This window comes from Cynocephalus volans, chromosome 4 (assembly GCF_027409185.1).
Source record: "Cynocephalus volans isolate mCynVol1 chromosome 4, mCynVol1.pri, whole genome shotgun sequence".
Taxonomy (NCBI): Eukaryota; Metazoa; Chordata; class Mammalia; order Dermoptera; family Cynocephalidae; genus Cynocephalus; species Cynocephalus volans.
This window is the reverse complement of record NC_084463.1, coordinates 16,535,108-16,553,910: the sequence shown is the minus strand read 5'-3', so window position 1 is coordinate 16,553,910 and position 18,803 is coordinate 16,535,108. Positions and strand designations below refer to the sequence as shown.

The 18,803-nt window shown below is 33.7% G+C and overlaps 1 protein-coding gene across 4 annotated transcripts in view; it reads right to left on the bottom strand.

Annotated features, from left to right (window-relative positions):
• The window catches only part of ARHGEF12 (Rho guanine nucleotide exchange factor 12), a 142,076-nt gene that overhangs the window by 38,844 nt on the left and 84,429 nt on the right, over positions 1 to 18,803 (bottom strand). For all 4 annotated transcript variants that reach the window (XM_063092401.1, XM_063092405.1, XM_063092402.1 and 1 more), the window contains 13 exons: positions 18,104 to 18,282; positions 16,518 to 16,595; positions 16,220 to 16,339; positions 14,441 to 14,581; positions 9,577 to 9,657; positions 7,002 to 7,094; positions 5,314 to 5,424; positions 4,916 to 5,014; positions 2,111 to 2,153; positions 1,710 to 1,815; positions 1,124 to 1,261; positions 622 to 654; positions 189 to 303 (listed from right to left, as the gene is read on the bottom strand). In XM_063092401.1, coding sequence (XP_062948471.1) covers positions 189 to 303; positions 622 to 654; positions 1,124 to 1,261; positions 1,710 to 1,815; positions 2,111 to 2,153; positions 4,916 to 5,014; positions 5,314 to 5,424; positions 7,002 to 7,094; positions 9,577 to 9,657; positions 14,441 to 14,581; positions 16,220 to 16,339; positions 16,518 to 16,595; positions 18,104 to 18,282 — 1,337 coding nt within the window. The remainder of the gene's footprint in view (positions 1 to 188; positions 304 to 621; positions 655 to 1,123; positions 1,262 to 1,709; positions 1,816 to 2,110; positions 2,154 to 4,915; positions 5,015 to 5,313; positions 5,425 to 7,001; positions 7,095 to 9,576; positions 9,658 to 14,440; positions 14,582 to 16,219; positions 16,340 to 16,517; positions 16,596 to 18,103; positions 18,283 to 18,803) is intronic.

Sequence of the window (18,803 nt, the reverse complement as noted above, 5' to 3'; positions counted from 1 at the left end):
ATATGACTAGATTTCTCTGTTTATGTCTAGATTTGAGATTTTTGAGAACAGGGACCATACCTTATACCTTTTAATATGCCTACCACTAATTTGTTGATTAAGCAAATATTAAGAAGAAGAAAAACAGAGAAACCAAATATAAAGAAGCACCAAGACTGGGGCACTCTCTATTATTATTCCAGTCTTACCTTGATTTTTGGAAGGAATCCAATCCGACCCCGCTTGTGCTCCAAATTCCGGGGTTCTTTCACTTTTACTCCCAAATGCTTCATGTACATGAGAATAACATATTGCATTGTGGAACTAGGGGAGATAAGACTAAGTAAAATAAGATTCTGAGAAGGGAGGATTAGTAGAATAAAGACATCAAATGATTTCTAAAACCCCAGCACTGGAATTCCTGAAATTAATCAAGCAAAAGATAAAGATCTTTTCATTGTACACAGAAAAGAATTCTACTCAAGATGACACTAGAATATTAGTCAAATACAATACAGGCCACCAGAGGGAGACCACAGTCTATATTTGTAAGTTAAAAGAAATAAACTGTAGTTTAAAGCTAATAGGAGAAAAGATAACTTTTTTTTTTCTTAAAATGCTACGGAAAAACAGTTATATTACCTCTTATCTTCTTCTACAGCCTGAGCAGTCATCCTAAAAATAAAAATGTTTAAAAATGAAATATAAAAGTTTAATAAGATTTGCTATTAAACTCAGATACTTGAAACAACAGAACAGAGGAAAATGCTCTGGGTCCCACCCCATATCTCTGTCACTTACAATAAAATGCCAAAAGAAAGCTAATCCCCAAAGGAACTACACACTTTTCACACTGATGTCAAAACCTATGAATTAAAACCAATAAAAGTATTCAACCTGTTTTTTAATTACTGACTAGAAATTTTAGAATTACTCATTTACCAACACCCAGAAAAAGAAACACAAGAACTTTACTGAAAATAAAACATCAGAAAAGAAAATTCCAGTTTCTTAAGTATTGTAACAAAATTAACAGCTCCACATATATAATCTGACAGCCCTTCTAAATTTGTTCAAAGGGTACTTCAAGCATAACTAGCATCTCAGTAGAGAGGGCATTTCCACATACACTTCTATTACTTACAACACTTCTTCAATTTTGGCAATAATCTGTTCTGCACATGCCCTCTCCTTCTCCAAAGTTATCCGGTCCTTGTTAGGCTCTGCATCAAGTTTAGTTAGCTCACTTTCAGCCAAGGTCAGTCCCATACTACGTTTCTGCCTGATGGGAAAGGGAATAGGAGAAATTTTTTGAGTAGCCTAGAGAAAAACAATCTCCCTATGGAGACATTTCAATCAAAGTCTCCATAGCTATGAGTTTCTAGGCACAAGCAAAATGTCATAGTTTTCTACTTATGGACCAATGTCACGTAGGATAATAGAAGAAAAAAATTCATAGGCAATCACTCAAAGAACACATATCTTGAAGAAACACACTTAGCAAAGACACAGTACTGAGCTTTAATCTTGAAAGTGTACAGAAGGGGACTATGGACTCTACATTCTACTCTAACCCTTTGACTCCAGATGTTCATTATGTTTTAATAACAGTGATAAGATCACACGGTTTAACTAGTACTAAGCTAAGTATTTAATGTGTAAATTTTTTCTACCTAAAAAAAAATTAATTCAGAATGACCATATCAGGTTTTATCTATCACCGGGCTTACCGAAAATCTTCCAAGTGCCTCTGAACTTCTGGGTGGACTTTTTCTTGCATAGTTTGGATGTAGTGGCGATGTAGATCCTCAGGAATAAGCTCAGGTCTTCTCTTTTCTGCATAAAGAAAAGAAATTATTTGATCTAAAGTTATGTTCTGTCCAACTGGCAACATATCAATGCTACTTGGTACAAATTTAACTTGGAATGCACCAAAAAGAAGTTCTTCAGTGCATTTCATATATTTCATCTCAGAATCTAGATTTCATTTACCCTTAAATATAGACTCTTCTTCTGTGGAGATTCAGGTGATCAAGCTAGTCACCATGTGACATATAAAACCTTTAGAGATGAGCTGAGCTACATATCTATAGAGATGTAATTCTCCAGAATGTTGGTGATCCAAACTTACCTAGATCTACAGATATTTCATCAGGAACAGAAACTTTCAGGTGCTAAAACAAAATGCAAACAAAAAGTGAAATAGCACTAAAGACTTTTCAAGATGTATATAAGTACTTGTATAAAGTAAAGTATTACAACTTGGATATCTATTCTTACAAACATATTCATGTATAAGCTCATTTATTCATCCAAATTTCATAGCTATGGAACAATCTATCATTTAAACTTGCCCTTTTCCCAAGGATCATGCTATAAACAAAATATCTACAGTCATCTCACTACATAACTGAATACTTTTGTGTCATATTTAATCCTAATGAATACACTGGCTCTGACTTTTTAGGATCATTGGTTAATCAGTTATACATCATTTGAATCAATATAATTAAAACCCAAACTATGTGTATGTTATCATATGAAAAATTTAGTCATATATATTTCCTATATATGAGATGCTCAGCCTATAGGCCATAATATTCCCAGTCATTTTCCTGTGTAAAGTTAACCCTCATAACAGTCACACTCTAAATGAGAAATTAATGTTGAGTTTTTGGAGTCTTAAATCTCCAGGATTTATCCATAGCTTTTGTTATTGAACTAACTAAGGTAACTGTCTTAGAATTTATTTCTTCCTAGCTAAGGTTTTCCCTAATAATAATTGCAGTTTTGGGTCCCATTACCAGATTGTTGTATTTTCCTCTATCAATTTGAAGGAAAAATTTTATTATTCTGCATTTAGAGGAACTATCTTAACCTCTTCATGTTTTTGTTTTTTTTTTCCTGACCGGTAAATGGATTGCAACCCTCGGCACGATGTGGTCTGCACCACGCTCAGCCAGTGAGCACACTGGCCATCCCTATATAGGATCCAAACCTGCGGCCTCGGCGCTACCAGTGCCTCACTCTCCCGAGTGAGCCATGGGGCCAGCCCTTCATGTTTATTTTGTATTGTATACTTATTTAAGTCATATACCTCCAGAATTTAAGCAATTCCTATAAGATGTGAAGTTTAAATTTGAAAATAAGTCACTACTAAAAATTATGACACCCCTTATGTTCATTTGCAGAAGAATGAAGTGGATTTCAAAACTTTCTCTTTAAAGTTGCCAGGTAGTATAGCTCAAATCAACTTTCTTCACAAATGCAAAAAAGTATATAAAAGTTCATTTGTGTATGTGTGTATTTATATGAAATAAGTATGACTTGCAGCATAAGAAAATAGCAAATTAATCAATCAGGATTCTCCTTATACTTTCATGTTGATATACAGTACTTACGTAGATTATGAGCAGCAAAATATAGTTTTGACTTAGCTTAGAGCTCTTAAGAAATGTGAAATTCAAATATACTTAAATATACTGTCATTCTCCATCAAAGCAACTTATTTTAATAAAAATAATGTGTGATATTTTAAACAATGGCAGTATAATCAGAACCCTAATTAATTCAACAAATATCTCAGTGACTACTATGTGCAAGGAACTCTTCAGTGTTGGGGACACAGGAGCAAACAAAAAGAACAAACAAATCTGCCCTCATAGAGCTTATATACAGAGTAGGAAGAGTAGAAATATAAACAAACAAACAAAATAAATAAAATATACATTTCTGTGTACAAAGATAACACAGAAGAAGTGACAGAAAGTGAAGGAGGTGAGACTTTAAGTAGGTTTGTCAGGGAAGGCCTCATTCAGAACGTAATCATATTTAGCAGTGTTGAAAGTGTATAAGTAACTTTGTAAAGGAATACAAAGAAAATGGGGAAGGAGCTGAAGGGAGAAGTGGAACCAAAATGTTTGTGTGTGTGTGTGTGTTTGAAGATAGGAAAAAGAACAATGTTTGCATGCTAACATGAAAGCTTCTGTAGAAAACAAAAAATTGATCATGCACGGGACGGAAGGATAATTGCTAGAGTAAGGTCTTTGAGTAGGAATACGGAAATAAACTCTGGGTAGACAGGGAAAGAGAAGGCTTTGGATAAAGGATGGACTATCCCTCCATAGCATCAAGAGAAAAAGCAGTGTACTTGATATGATGGAGGTAAGTGATACATCTGGTAGAAGTTCTCTTCTGTATACTTTTAATTTCTCAGAGAAACAGCATAGTCATCAGCTGAGAAAAGGCTAGGAGAAAGACGGTATGAAGTAGTCATTTAAAAGAACTGCAAATGTGAAGGGACTTGGAATGTGCGGCATGATTATCCAGGATGCGTGAAGGGCTAACTGCTATTTACCCATAGCAAGGCTAATAATAAAACTTAGTTTAAAAACCTTATTAACATCTTTATTGGTAAAATAAAACACTATTGTCATTTATTTCAGTGTTAGTGAGATCTTTTCCACCACTTTTTAGTTAAGCTTGTCCCTCCAAACTTCAGAGGCTACCCAGAGTTCAATTATGCAAGTATTATCCCTTGAATCCTAATATGAGAATACTTCAAAAAATTGGTGGAAAGATTTGTATTAATTATCTTTCAATTCTATTTTTCATGAACTTTTTGAAGTACCCTCTTGCACGTGCATGCACGCACACGTTCTCTTTTTCATTCCCTTGTTCTAACTACACAACTTAAAAATCCAAATATACATATATGTAGCCCCTAAAACCTACTATGAGAATTCATATGCCTAAAACTAATTAAGGAATGATTAAAAAATAACAATCAAGAATAGTCAATGATTGAGATATAACACAGATATCAGAAAGCACAACAACAACAACAAAAAAAAAATACAGGAGGGAAGGTTGGAAGTAGAAGGTTAATAATTCAATGTACTAAAGCAAAGATTATAATATTAATTTGGCAACTTACTGCAGATCGATCCAGGAAGAACTGATGAAACTCAAGGAAGATGCGACGAGTTTCCTTGGAATTGGTCTGCTTATACAGGTCTGAATAGAGATAACAAAGCTATAGTGGAGAAAGAAATAGAAAAGACAAAGTGAGAAATTATGGAAAATGTAATTTGCTAGATCCTCATTGATTAGGATTGTTTGGAACAGGTAGGTCACCATAAACAATGTAGTTATTACCATGAAACCAAGTCTTTAAAAAAAATAAATTAATAACATTTTAAGTATCTTTAATATCCATCCTTGCATGTTTGGAAAACTGAAAGAAGCCTGTCCATTCATCTTGTAGATATGAAAAGTTCTATGGTATGAATCAATATAAGAACTCTGAATCAGCTAAACTGTAAAATATATTACCAACGTTGCAGGGTCAAACTGTGAAACTACATGATGTAAGAAAACAGCCAAGTGAGCAGGGCGAGATTTTAGAAGTTCAATGCTCTGGAAACAGCTGCACTGCCCATTGATCTAGAAGAAGAAAATAGTTTTACATCAATAAATCCAACATACAAATTCAAAATGCAATGCAGGCTCAACTGAACATAGCTATTGAAATTATTACTTTGACCTTCCTATAAAAAATTCAAGATTTTAAAAAATTTCACTAAAATTTATTAGCAACACAGGCTATAGAATCTCTTCGTCTGAAAATTAATCATCTCTTGGAGATAGGTTAGAAGACAGACCATTTTGGGAGAATGCAAGTTTAGGAGATGATTATCAAGGAGCTCAGATGTCTACAAATCAGTAAAGTAAAAACAGTCTAACATTTATAAAAATGTAATGGAAGTCTTTTGCCCAATAACAAAATAGCTGTTTTTCCTTTTCTTTGGGGCTAATTGCAGAAATGATGAAGGGAAATGGAGCTGTATGATTTTAAGTTAAGACAACTGCTAGAATATTTGTATTATCCCTAAATACACTAAACATAGAAAACAGCAATAGTTAAGGTAAACCAGCATCATAATTTCCATATAATTTTTCACATTTAGATAAATCAGAAAAGAAAGTTAATCTAAACAAATAATAACAATTCTACACAATATCTGCCAGAAAATGTAAAGAATCACTTCCCAAATCATTCTAAAGACCAGCATTACCCAACTATCAAAGCCAAAGTATCAGAAAAAAGAAAAGTACAGACCAATATCCCTCATGAACGTAGATGCAAAATTCCTTAGCGAAATAGCAGCAAATTAAATCCAACAACATATAAAAGGGATAATACATCATGACCAGTTGGGTTCATTCCAGGAATACAAGGCTGGTTCAACATTCTAATATCAACCAATATAATTTAACATATTAAGAGAATAAATCAGAAAAAAACTTGATCATCTCAATCATTCAACAAAATTCAACACCCAGTCATGATAAAAACTCTCAGCAAACTAGGAATGTTCCTTAGCCTAATAAAGAGCATGTACAAAAATACCTATAGTTAACATCATAGTTAATTATACAAGACTGAATGCTTTCTTCCTAAGATAAGGAATAAGGCAAGGATGTCTCACCACTCCAATTCAATCTCATAATGGAAGTCTTCATTGCCAGTGCAATGAAGGCAAGAACAAGAAATAAAAGATAAACAGATTGAAAACAAGGAAATAAAAATTGTCCCAAAAGACAAAAATCCCAAAGACTTATTTTAAAAAGCTCCTAGAAATAATAAGTGAATTTAGAAAGATCACAGGATACAAGGACAAGAATCAAGCCAATCATATTCCTATATATCAATAAACATTTGGGATTTGAAATTTTTAAAAAATGCCACTTTCTATACACCCCCCACCCCCACCAAATGCCTCAACAAAATGACATACTTAAGTAGAAATCAATGACCTAACTCTTACTGGCTTTAAAAGCAAAGTCATTTCTACCGGTCAAAACTAAAATAAGCAAGTAACACAAGGGGCTACTGGTTCTAAGATTTAGCTTCAAATCCTTACATATGTTTATGTAATATCCAGAAAATGTTCATTTTTGCAACAAATCAGACATCTCAGAAAATTAATAATTTATTTTTTAGAAAACAATGTCATCACCTGTTCATGTTCAGTACCAAAATCATCATCCTCCGCTCCAATAATATGAGGTGCTATACGGGTTGAGGGACTCCCCACAAGTGACTGAATGTCCTGGTAACAACATTCAGAGAAAAGGAACAGAAAAATTATCTGGTGGTCAAATTCAGAGAAAAAAATAGTCAAACCATCAAAAAGACATGGTTCACTTAACTGGTGAAATTTTGGGGGTTTACTTTCTTTCAAGTACTTCATTTTCAAAGTAGTAGTTCTCAAATTTTCAAGGCCATGAACTACTTTAGCAGAGAAAACAACTGTGACAGTATTGTTTGTTTCTTGGGGGGAAAAACATCTCCCCGTGAAACAGTAGATACCCTTTGCTCACCACACCCTTGGTTATCTGATTCTAATCACTTTCTGTATACTTCACTTATTAATTCGTACATATCTAGACCTTGTTACAGAAAGAAAATTGGTTTACATAGTTACAACAAAAAAATTAAATTAAAAAAAGTGACAGAAGACAATAGGACAAAGGAAAAATGAGAAAAGAAATAAGACAAAGCTAGCAGAGAAGTTAATATACCTGAGAAGTACTAACCAAAAATTTCTATTAAGTGTACTTAATTGAAAGTTGTCACTAAGCCCTATGTTTTCATTTAAAATTCATTTTCTTAAGTGCATAATGAAGTGTTTTTCAACTGGAACTGTTGACATTTGGGGCAGATAATTTTTTGTTGTGGGGGTTGTCCTGTTTTTTATAGGATGTTTAGCAGCAACTCTGACTGCTATACCCACCCACTAGATGCCAGTAGCAGCCTTTTAGTCACGACAATCAAAAAAGCATTTCCAGGGCCAGCCCCATGGCACACTCGGGAGAGTGCAGTGCTTGGGAGCGCAGCGGTGCTTCCGCTGCGGGTTCGGATCCTATATAGGAATGGCCGGTGCGCTCACTGGCTGAGCGTGGTGTGGGCGACACCTCACCAAGGGTTGCGATCCCCCTACCGGTCACAAAAAGACCAAAAAAAAAAAAAAAAAAGCATTTCCAGACATTGTCAAATGTCTCCTGAAGGGCAAAATCATTCCTGGTTGAAAATCACTGGCATAATGGAATAAAATTTTCAATTAACATCACAAACACTGCTATAGAAACATGGTAACAAAACTGTAAAAATAAATTGTAGGTTGGCAGATTGTACCCCATGCAATAGTTCATCCCTTTGTCAATGCACAAAGTTAGATTTAGCATGAAAAAGGCAGTGTAGCGGCATTGATGTATAATGTAATAAATACGGGATGTTTGAACACCATAAGCACTAAAATCAAAGACCATATAGCATTAAAAGAAATAAAAAGTTTGGCAGAGATAGGAAAAGAATGAGTTTGGTTTAAATCTGACAGCAGTTGAACATGCAGGAACTAGAGTTCAGCAACGAAGGATGGGGCTATCCTGGCTTGAGGATCATCTGCATAGTAGCTATAGCTGAAACTATATAAACGGATCCACAAGTTATAAACTGAGTAAATAATATGTATCTAATTTTCCCTTCTTGAGTGCATTGCAACATTATGTACTATATCTCCTAACTTGATCTTGCCTTTTTCACTACTCTTTTATTTTCTTTAATCACAAGGCTTAAAAATTTTTTTTTTAAAAAAAAGACAGGTGAAACAGAAATTCATTCATAGCAGCAGTCAATTTTTGATTTTATAACTGATTTAATGTCTTTGATTTTTCAATAGTTCTTATGTTGCTACTAATCAGTACATCACAAAATGCTGTTAAATCTTTTACTATAAAACTTTAAACAAGTCTAATTAAAAAATAAAATCAGAATGCTAAAAGCATTCAATTAAGAACAGGTAAGAGCCAGCAATCCCATTTCTAGGTATATATCTGAAAGAACTGAAAGCAGGGCAGCATTATTCACAATGGCCCAAACGTAGAAGCAACCCATTGACAGATGAATGGATAAAAAAAATGTGGCATATATACATATCATGGAATATTATTCAGCCTGAAAAAGGAAGGAAATTCTGACACATGCTACAACATGGATGAACCTTGGAAACATTACGCTAATGAAGTAAGCCAGTCAAAAAGGACAAACATGTATGATTCAATTTACACGTGTACCTATAGTAGTCAAATTCAAAGAGACAGAAAGTACGATAGCGATTGCCAAGGGATAGGGAGAAGGAGGAATATGGACTGAGTGTTTAATGGCTACCAAGTTTCAGTTAAGGAAGATGAAAAAGTTCTGGAGATGGATGGCAGTGGTGGTTGCAAAATAACATGAGTATACTTAATGCCACTGTACCCTTAAAAATGGTTAAAGTAGTAAATTTTACATTATATATATTTTACCACCACCACCACAAGAACAAATAGTACTAAGCAACTGAATAACACTAACTAACCATGTAATATCTCTCCTTTTCTTCAAATCTTTATTAAATTCCTTTAATTTAAGTTTTCTCTAAAAAAAAAAGAAAAAAAAAAGAATAGGCAAATGTCACATCTGTCTACCATACCTTAAGTACTATACAAGGAAAGCTAAAGACAGCACTTTCACTGCATAAATTTCATACTCACAGTGTCCTTGTCCTGAATTGCTTCATTTTTTTCTGGGTTTTCATCTACAAAAATCCTCTCTTTCAGGCGAGTCTTGGGACTCTAATGAAAAAAAAGATCTTCAGTTAATTTATTTCAAGAGGCTCACCAAAAGGTCAGAAGAAAAAATAGTGTGAAAAATTAGTGTACTAAATTTTATATTTGTATTTAAAACTACTAAATATATTTCATATAATACCTGGCTCTACTACATTTTTCCTGACTTTGGCAAATCACTTATTCTCTCAGCTTTTCAGTTTTAAGTTAATAAACAACACAGAACCAATAGAACAGCTTTACCTAATCTCCAGGCCTGAGGGTTACTTTTCTACCAAATAACTCTAACTACATACATTACAAATCTCAAACTCATTATGTCAAAATCAAGCTATCTTTATCTATCTTTCCTAACCCCCACTTTCCCAAACTATCCATTCTTTCCAAGTTAAAAGCATTTTGCCCTATTTATATGAATAAATGTAAGCTTCTATTTTTCTGTCACTATCTCATGTAAAAGCTGCTGTATGGATTTTTATAAACTTTACATGGTATGTAAAATACAAATTACATGACATGAGGAAAGTTCACTTTTGGGTGATGAGAAACACCCCAAAGCAATGGGAGCTATTCTTCAGAGCAACTGAAAATGAGGAACGAGAGACGGGTGTATGAATGCCAATAGGAGAAGATACTCACACATGTTATCTACTCATATGCCAAGATATCACAGGACAGAGAAAACAGCAGTTTCAAATATATGCCCCACTTTGGAGAAAAAGATGACTATGAGTCTTTGACAAGAGATATAAAAGGAAAGATTAGAATAATCCTGTCACAAAAAGCAAGGAAGCTATCAAATATACTGGTGAGTCATGTGAAAAAAAATAGGAGACAACTTGAGAGGGCTCCCACCAACCAAAAAAGGGTAACTCATGTTCATGTTCTACAAGTTCAAAATATTACACACACATCTCTTTGGAGTTTGTTAGGGTATCAACTCATCTGGAAAGAATCAAAGAAAAGATTCTTTAAAAGGAATAGAATAAAGAAAAATATTTTTTTCAGATGCTTAGGAAAAGAGTCAAGGAAAAGTATTTATCCTGCATTCCCTGTATAAGCTATATTTTAGGGTAACCTCATAGCTAGTAAGGGAAAAATCCTTCTTGATAAAATAATTCCATCTAATAAATACAGAAAGAATGACAAAATTATAATATCTCCCTTTTGATACCCCTAATTAAATAATGAATCTAGGCATTTTGGCCATCAATGGCATGTAAAAACATTACATAAAAGCTTGATGGGGAACTTTATAATGAAGGAATCATGCTGACATCACCTGAACATAAACAAACATTCAACCACAGTAAGACAACGAGACATTCACCCCGTGATGTGATAGAATGGCATGTATACAGTACCACCCATGAATTGTTCCTGCCAAACAACAACCATCAAACCTTAATCTGATCAAAACTCTAGATCTAACTATCAGTTTTCAGGAAATATACATACAGGAACATGTTATAAAACACCATGAAAATACAATTAGAAAGTGGGCTGTTTTACTACACATATTACCCAATTTCTTCAACAACAACAAAAAAAGCAAGGAAAAAAAAATAGAGAAGAGAACTATTATAAATTGCAGAGACTTAAAATGACTTATCAACCAAAGGGAATATGAGGACCTTAACTGGATCCTGATTCAAAAATAAAAACTGTAAAAAGATCATTATAAGACAATTAGGATAATCAAATTGTATATAAAGAAAATATTAATTCTTAAGGTTTGATAAGGATATTATAGATATATTTTAAAAACATCTTACCTTTTAGGGACACACATTAATAAAATAATGTCTTGGATTTACTTCTAAAATAATCCAGTGTTTAGAGGGTGTAAGGAATGGGGGATATAGAAAAGACAAGTTTGAGCACATGATGATGAATGCTGAGGCTGGGTTATCGGGGATATGAGGGGGGTAATTATGCTAGTCTCGGTACTTCTGGATATGTTTGAAAATTTTCTAAAATAACTTTTCAAAAATATCATTCACAAGTTGAAAATCAAAGAGGCAGATGCTCTAAATTTTAGATGATGACTCGTGATCAAGTTGCTTCTCTTGTGAGAAATGGGGTTATGAACTCTTTAAAGCCTTCTCCAAGGTGAGCAAAAGCAGAGAATTTATTTTTACAATATTAATATCACAAACACCGCCAGGAGACTATTTTATAAAAATGAGAAGAAAATTTTAAAAAATTAAAAACACTGATTCAAAAGATAATAAGACTTGGTCCTCCAAACTTATTGCAGTACAACTGAAATAAACACGGAAATCTATAACAGAATCACATTTTTAGCCTCAAACAGACACTTGTGGGAATTAAACCACTCTGTTATGTGTTCAATAGATATCCTACTCTGGACTTTATCATTTCTTATCTGGATCTTCAGAATATTCATTTATTTATTTGGCCTCAGTTTTCCTCATCTATGAAATGGTGCTATTGTTTCTTTGAGATTATTATGAGAGTTAAAAAGGGTATCTGTAATGAGTTAGGTACAACCTCTCACACAAAGCAGGTATTCAACAAATGGTAATTATTCAGCACACATTTGTTAAGTTCCTACTAAGCCAAGCAGTCTTCTCTTACAGATCTCCCTGTCTCTACTCCAATTCATTTTCCACACTGACATGTTTTTCTGTATGCAAGATAAATCCTAAACGCTTTACACATTAATTACGTTGTTCTTTCAAATTCTTATTAAACATCAATTACATGTCAAACATTGGAATGTCTATTTCTACACTCACCAATTCACTCTTTATAAGGTTATATTTCTAAGCCACAAGTTTTTATTAACATGCCTCTAAATACAAGATGAAATTCAAATTTCTCATTCATATAACTTGTTCTGAATGCTTACAATCTACCATGCTTTGAAAACAGAAAGTCAGATAAGACTGTCCTTGTGCTTTCAAGGAACTTCCATCTATTCGTAGAGACAATCCACAGAAACAGAGAAGAGAAGCAGCACTAAATCAAAAAGGAGAGTATGAGGATTCCCAATAGCACTGCTAGAACACACTGAAGCGCTTTGTAGTGTGGATTCAAGACTTTGTTTCTAAGATAATCTCTAGCCATTTCATCCATAACCCTGATATGCCAAGTTGCCCTAAAATTTTCACTGCTCTTCAAAAATGTTATGCATTTTCATACCTTAGTGCTTTTGTTTATATTTAGAATACTGGTACTTTGGAGCTAGGTGAAGGTAGATCACTTATTGCCTGGGTAAATTTGGCAAGTTAGTTAACTCTCCTTGGCCTCAGTTTTTTCTCTAGTAAAGTTAGAATAACAGTAGTAGTACTTCATAAGGCAGTTTTGAGAAATAACTAAGGTAAGGAATGTAAAACCCTTATCACAGCATATGGTATGTATGCCCAATAAATGTTAGCTAGTATTTTTTCTTAAGCCAAAATTAAAATTTTCCATTAAAATCTTTATTATTAACAAATTTTTTTACTGAAACAATTGATTACACATATATATGTGGGGTGCCACGTTGAATACGAATACCTGCGTACAATATGCAATGCTCAAATCAGAATAATTAGTATATTCAGTATTATACAACATAACCATTTTTTGTGGCCCTTTACCAATCTCTCACTAAGCCCCCCTACTCCTTCCCCCTTTTCCCACCTCTGGTAACTTTAGTTCTGTTCTCTCTTCCCATAAAACCTTTAGCCAACCCAATCACAAGACGCCTATCACCATCTTTCAAAAAAAAAATCCTCAAATTTTCCCTGCATGAGGAACTGAGTCACTGGGCCTAAGCCTCAGAGGTAGCCTGAATAATGGCTTACACCGCGGCTTTCAAATTTTTTTTTTTAATGACAACCTTTAATTACAAAGAAATTTTACATTGTTAACCAGCACATATGTGTATGTGTGTATACAACAAAAGTCACAAGGAGTAACACCTCTTCTACATATAAAGCACTCTTACTTCCTGTTCTATTCTTTTTTTGTAAATACTGGTCACAACCCACTAAATTGATTTCATGACCGACAGTTATAAAAACACTGGCTCAGACTACTTCCCTCACCACTTTTAAAGAGGTCGATCTACAGCATTTTTAAGTCATTATTCCTATCACTGCATACTACTTACAAAACATTGCTAAGTAACTAACACCAACTCAGCTTTTAAGTATTCATATGACTATGGTGCTATATCATATTCAACTAATAATATGGAGGTACTTCAAAAAGTTCGTGAAAAAATGGAATTAAAAGATAATAATCTATCCATGAACTTTTTGAAGACTCCTTGTATTTTATTATTATAACAAATACTCATGTTTATCAGGCAGTTTCTGGGTTAATCAAGAAGTGCTGTTACTAAACCTAGGCTATTTACTCAAGTCTACTCCGCTTTGTAATGGCAAAGTGCCCCATGATTCAAGACTGAGTCACTCTGACCACAAATGGAATATTAACAGGCTCTTAAAGATATCAACAGTTGGCCTGTCGGTTCAGTAAGAAAGCACTGGCATTAACTTCTCTACCCACAAACAAGATGCCTGCTGGGAAATTCCATTCCTGTAAAAGAAACATTTGGCAATGGTGTCTAAAGGAAAAAGTGAATTCTGGAATTAAAAGCACATATACAACAGTATCCAGAATTTCTGTTTATTAAATTGCTATATTAAAGATGGGGGTGGTAAAAAGTAAGCAATAAGATAACACTTCTAATTTACATAACCTAAAATCAAATCTAGAAAGGCACTGTAAGAAAGAATACAAGAAGATAAAGATTTAGAAAACTAATGCTTACATCAGCATTGTCACTACTGGGCCGAGAAGCATCTCCACTGCTACAGTTAGTCCTGCCCACTCCATCTCCAGGATCTGCTTCTGCCTCACTGACCGTCAGGGCATCACCTAAAGACCTAGAGGGTATAACTATGGCTACATCCTAAAACAGATTAAAGAAACACACAAACACATAAAAGAAAAATTTCATTAAATAGAAGGCCGCTACAATCTACAGAGAGACTGCTAAAAGTTGACACTCTGATGTGATAAAGAATGCTTAAAATTCTACCAGTAAAAAGTATAAATAACTACTAATTCTATGATTCTAAAATGGCATGACCTTAAAGACAGCGAAAGTGATATTTAAGTAATAAGAGTAAAAGTCTCAACTTCCAAATATAGCAAAAAGATAAAATAATTTATATAATTTATAATATCTGCCTACTAGTAAAGATTACTACACTATAACTTCTGGTTAACTGCCTTCTGGTGCTTCAGACTTTCAATAAATTGCCAATTTTAGGACACAATGCTATAACATAAATTATTATACGCGTTTAGATCAGGAACCACATTTTTACTATTCAAAGAAGGTAAAAATGTCTTTGCTCTGCATTAGCAACATAAAACTATCAATATTACTGAGGCATAATACTTAAAATGTGACAAAGCTAGTGGGACTGGTAGTAATGAAAAAAAATATATAATGTGTAATGAGAAGTATGTTAAGCCAGGAAGTCAGGAGACCTTACACACTATATGACTTTGTATAAGTCATTTACCCAGTTTTCTCAACCATACTGTGATATTTTTTAAATTTGAAAATGAACAGATTAGCCCAGATAACCTCAAAAACTCCTTTTAATTCTATGAATATGTGGCTTTCACTTAAGACCTAACTCAGGAATAGTGACAAATCAATAGCTTTTACTCATTTTAAATGTATAGGCAATTTGTCCACTTTGTTTTATGTACAAGGAGCTTTACATATCCCAAATCTGAATATTATAGAATATGAGGGTACTTTTAAAAGTTCGTGAAAAAATAAAATTAAAAGATAATAAAATCTTTCCATTAACTTTTTGAAGACTCCCCATATAAGTCTGGTTGACATTTAAATGCTGAGCTGTTTTTTCTAACGAGACCATTATCTCCATAACTTATACATATAGCAAATTCTATTGAAGTTTATTTTTTAGTTATAATAAAAATCTAGTCATGTGCTTTGAATCTAGAGTATGCTTCTAGTCAAGAGTATGAATGTGCTTTGAAATCCTCATATTGGGTTTGAATCTCAGTTCTATCACTTTTGAGCTATACAACCTCAGACAAATTACTTAATCTCTCCAAGTTTCAGTACCTAACCTCAGAGGGTTGTTTTGCAGATTAAATAAAAGAATGCTTGTCCATGTATTTAGCACAGTGTCTGTCATTTTGTAAAATATTATACCCCTATTATAAATATATGAACTGTCATTCTGTTTTAAGGTAGAATGAATTACAAAAATGTAAATATACATATCTAAATACATTTTAGTGATTTGTCACATTAAAGAAAAAGCATTCAATTCTTTTTAAAATTATTGGAACAAAGAAACGTGATATAAGCAAGCAAACAATCATAAGTCCACATTTATTTTCATTAATCATTACTTCTGCAACATCCTACACAGGACATCCTGTTGTCCTAAGCTAGAAAAATAACTTTTTAAAAAGGCAACTACAACATTCTCTGACACATTCCCAGAAGAAAATTCTCCTGCAAAAAGTTGGGTAGCACTTTTAATAGTGATGCTACCTGAGCACAGCCTGTGGCTTTGGATAACTGCTCTTGCAGCTGAGGAATGTGTTTCTTGGCCTCTTGGATCTCTTTTAGCAATCTTTGGGCAGGTGTTCGGCTGTAATCTTCCTGTAATAACTGAAAAGTTATAAAAATATTTTGAGAATTAATTACTTATGTCAAGAAAATACAAAGACAGACCATTCTTAATAAAATAGCTGATGGCACTGATTACAATATTGTTTGACTGTAATTATGATAAACATCCACTCAAGGTTTTAATGGCCTGTAAACAACCCCATTTCTAATTTAGTACCTGTAGCCGTTCTTGTTCTTTCTGTAACATTTTTCTCAGAATTTCCACTTTCTGGTTATGAACCACATTGTTTTCCTCCTAGAAAAAGATAAAAACAATTAACCAATAAAGGGAAATTTCTGCTGCCCAATTTCTGGGTTCAAAAAAACATTAAATATTGATATTACGTGGAAAAATGAAGTTGCCTTAAGTACAAAAATAGCACCTTATACTTTCTCTCCTTTGGATCTTTACTATCAATCCCCATGCATGGCTCAAATTCCCAGTTACTTCTACCTGACATATGAAGACAGCTCCCTAACTCATCTCCCACCATCTCTCCTTGTTTCACAGCCCTATAATATTTTACCAATTAGTCTCCCTACAATCCTGTTATAATCATGTCACTCTCTTGCTCAAAAAATCTTTAATGGATTCTTACTGTTTATCTAGTTGCATGTAAATTAGCGTGATAGTTGTGATTTTTCATAATCTACAGTAGATCTACTTTTTTCAGCTCCTCTCTTCCACAATGTACACATTTAATAGCACCAGCAAACCAAAGTCCTGGATAATTCCTGAAATAATGTGGTACTTTCTTGGCTCTTTATTTCCCTTTATTTTACTTCTTCTACTTGGTTTGCCTTTCTCCTCATCAACACCACTGAAATGTTACCTTTTTTTCCAGGCTCAGTTCAAATAAAACCTTTCCATTAAAGGCCTTCTTTATCATAACTGCAGTGGATTAAATGTCCCTCCCCAAACTCACTGAAGATTAATCCTCACTCTAACTGTTGAGGGTGGGAAATCTTACTATGATAATTGGAAGACAGAGCCTTGAAGACAGTTTAATGGTGGTTGTGGGTGTGGTTCAGAGGGCTTTCAAAGGAAAAGGGCATGAGTTCTCTCTGTCTCTGCTCTACCATTTTCTGCCATGTGAGACTCCTGCTTGATGTAGAGCCACCACCAAAAAGATACTTACCAGATGTGTTCCCTGGACTTTGGACTTCCTAGCCCCTAAAACTGTAAGCAATAAACTTCTTTTCTTATAAATTACCCCATTCAGGTATTTTACAATAAGCAACAGAAATGGACTAATACAACAACTGAATGTGCTTTCTTCCTCCTTTGAATCCTTATAGAAGTTAATATTTTTTCCCTCAGAATGACTACATTCTGCCTTTGTATTATAACTACTTGTGTACTCTTGATTTAATAGCAATCAAAGAAGGTTTATTAAGCACCTACTATATGCCAAGCAATATTCCAGGCACCAGGGACACAAGAGTAAACAAACCAAAAGAACCCCTGTTTTCCTAAAGTATACATTCTAAGATGACTAAGGACCTTGAACATAGGATATCTTAATTATATTTTTGTGGGTTGCACATTGTTTTGTTTATGGTAGGTGTTTGACATTTGTGGAATTAAATCTTCTATGAAAATACTCTGTAATCATTCTAAATTATTATGTGATCTTTATATTAGGAAGTCATTTTCCAGAATCTTGAACTTAAGTTTATCAGCCCAATATTTCAAAACTCTTAATATAAAGCAAAGGCATCTTATACAACTGAGCATTTACTAAGAAATCTTCCTACTCTTACCCCCATGAGCACAGGACTAGTGATTCTCTCCATATTCCCAGATGCTCCAGGTGAATGAGGGGATGTCATGATGGGAGACATATGTCCAATGACTGATGGCTCTACTTCAGAATCAGCAAGTGGAATCTGGGGCGACCCAGGTGGGCGTCCCTGAACAGTGAGAGCTACATAGGAACCAGCTTGGTTGGGGTGGGGAAACGAGAGAAAAGGAAAAAAAAATAACAGTGTCAAGAAAATTTTTATAGGATTTCTCTACTTAATCTCTGATAATTCTAAAAGATCCAGATAAGTGAGAAAGTCCCATCATCTGCTAATCATACCTCCATTAAAAAAAGAATGCATTTGTCATTTCTCTTTTATGACTGCCCTAAAAATCTAAAATAAAACTGCCATTTTCAGATAGCAAATTACTACTCATAAAATATTACTTAAAAGCAAATAAAATGTATACTCACAAAAATACATTTTCTTAAAGAACAGTTAATATCAATCAGCCACATAGCTATGTTCAATGAATTTTTTAAATATAAATTTTTGAAATCTTATTTTAAGATGATACTAAATAGGCAGAGTTTAATTAACATTCTGAACTATAGCAATGCAATTTGAAATTAACTTTACAAAATGAATACAACCAAAAAATATTCCTCAAAAACAGGAAAAAAACACAATAAGTAGTAAATTTTAATTGAAAAAATCT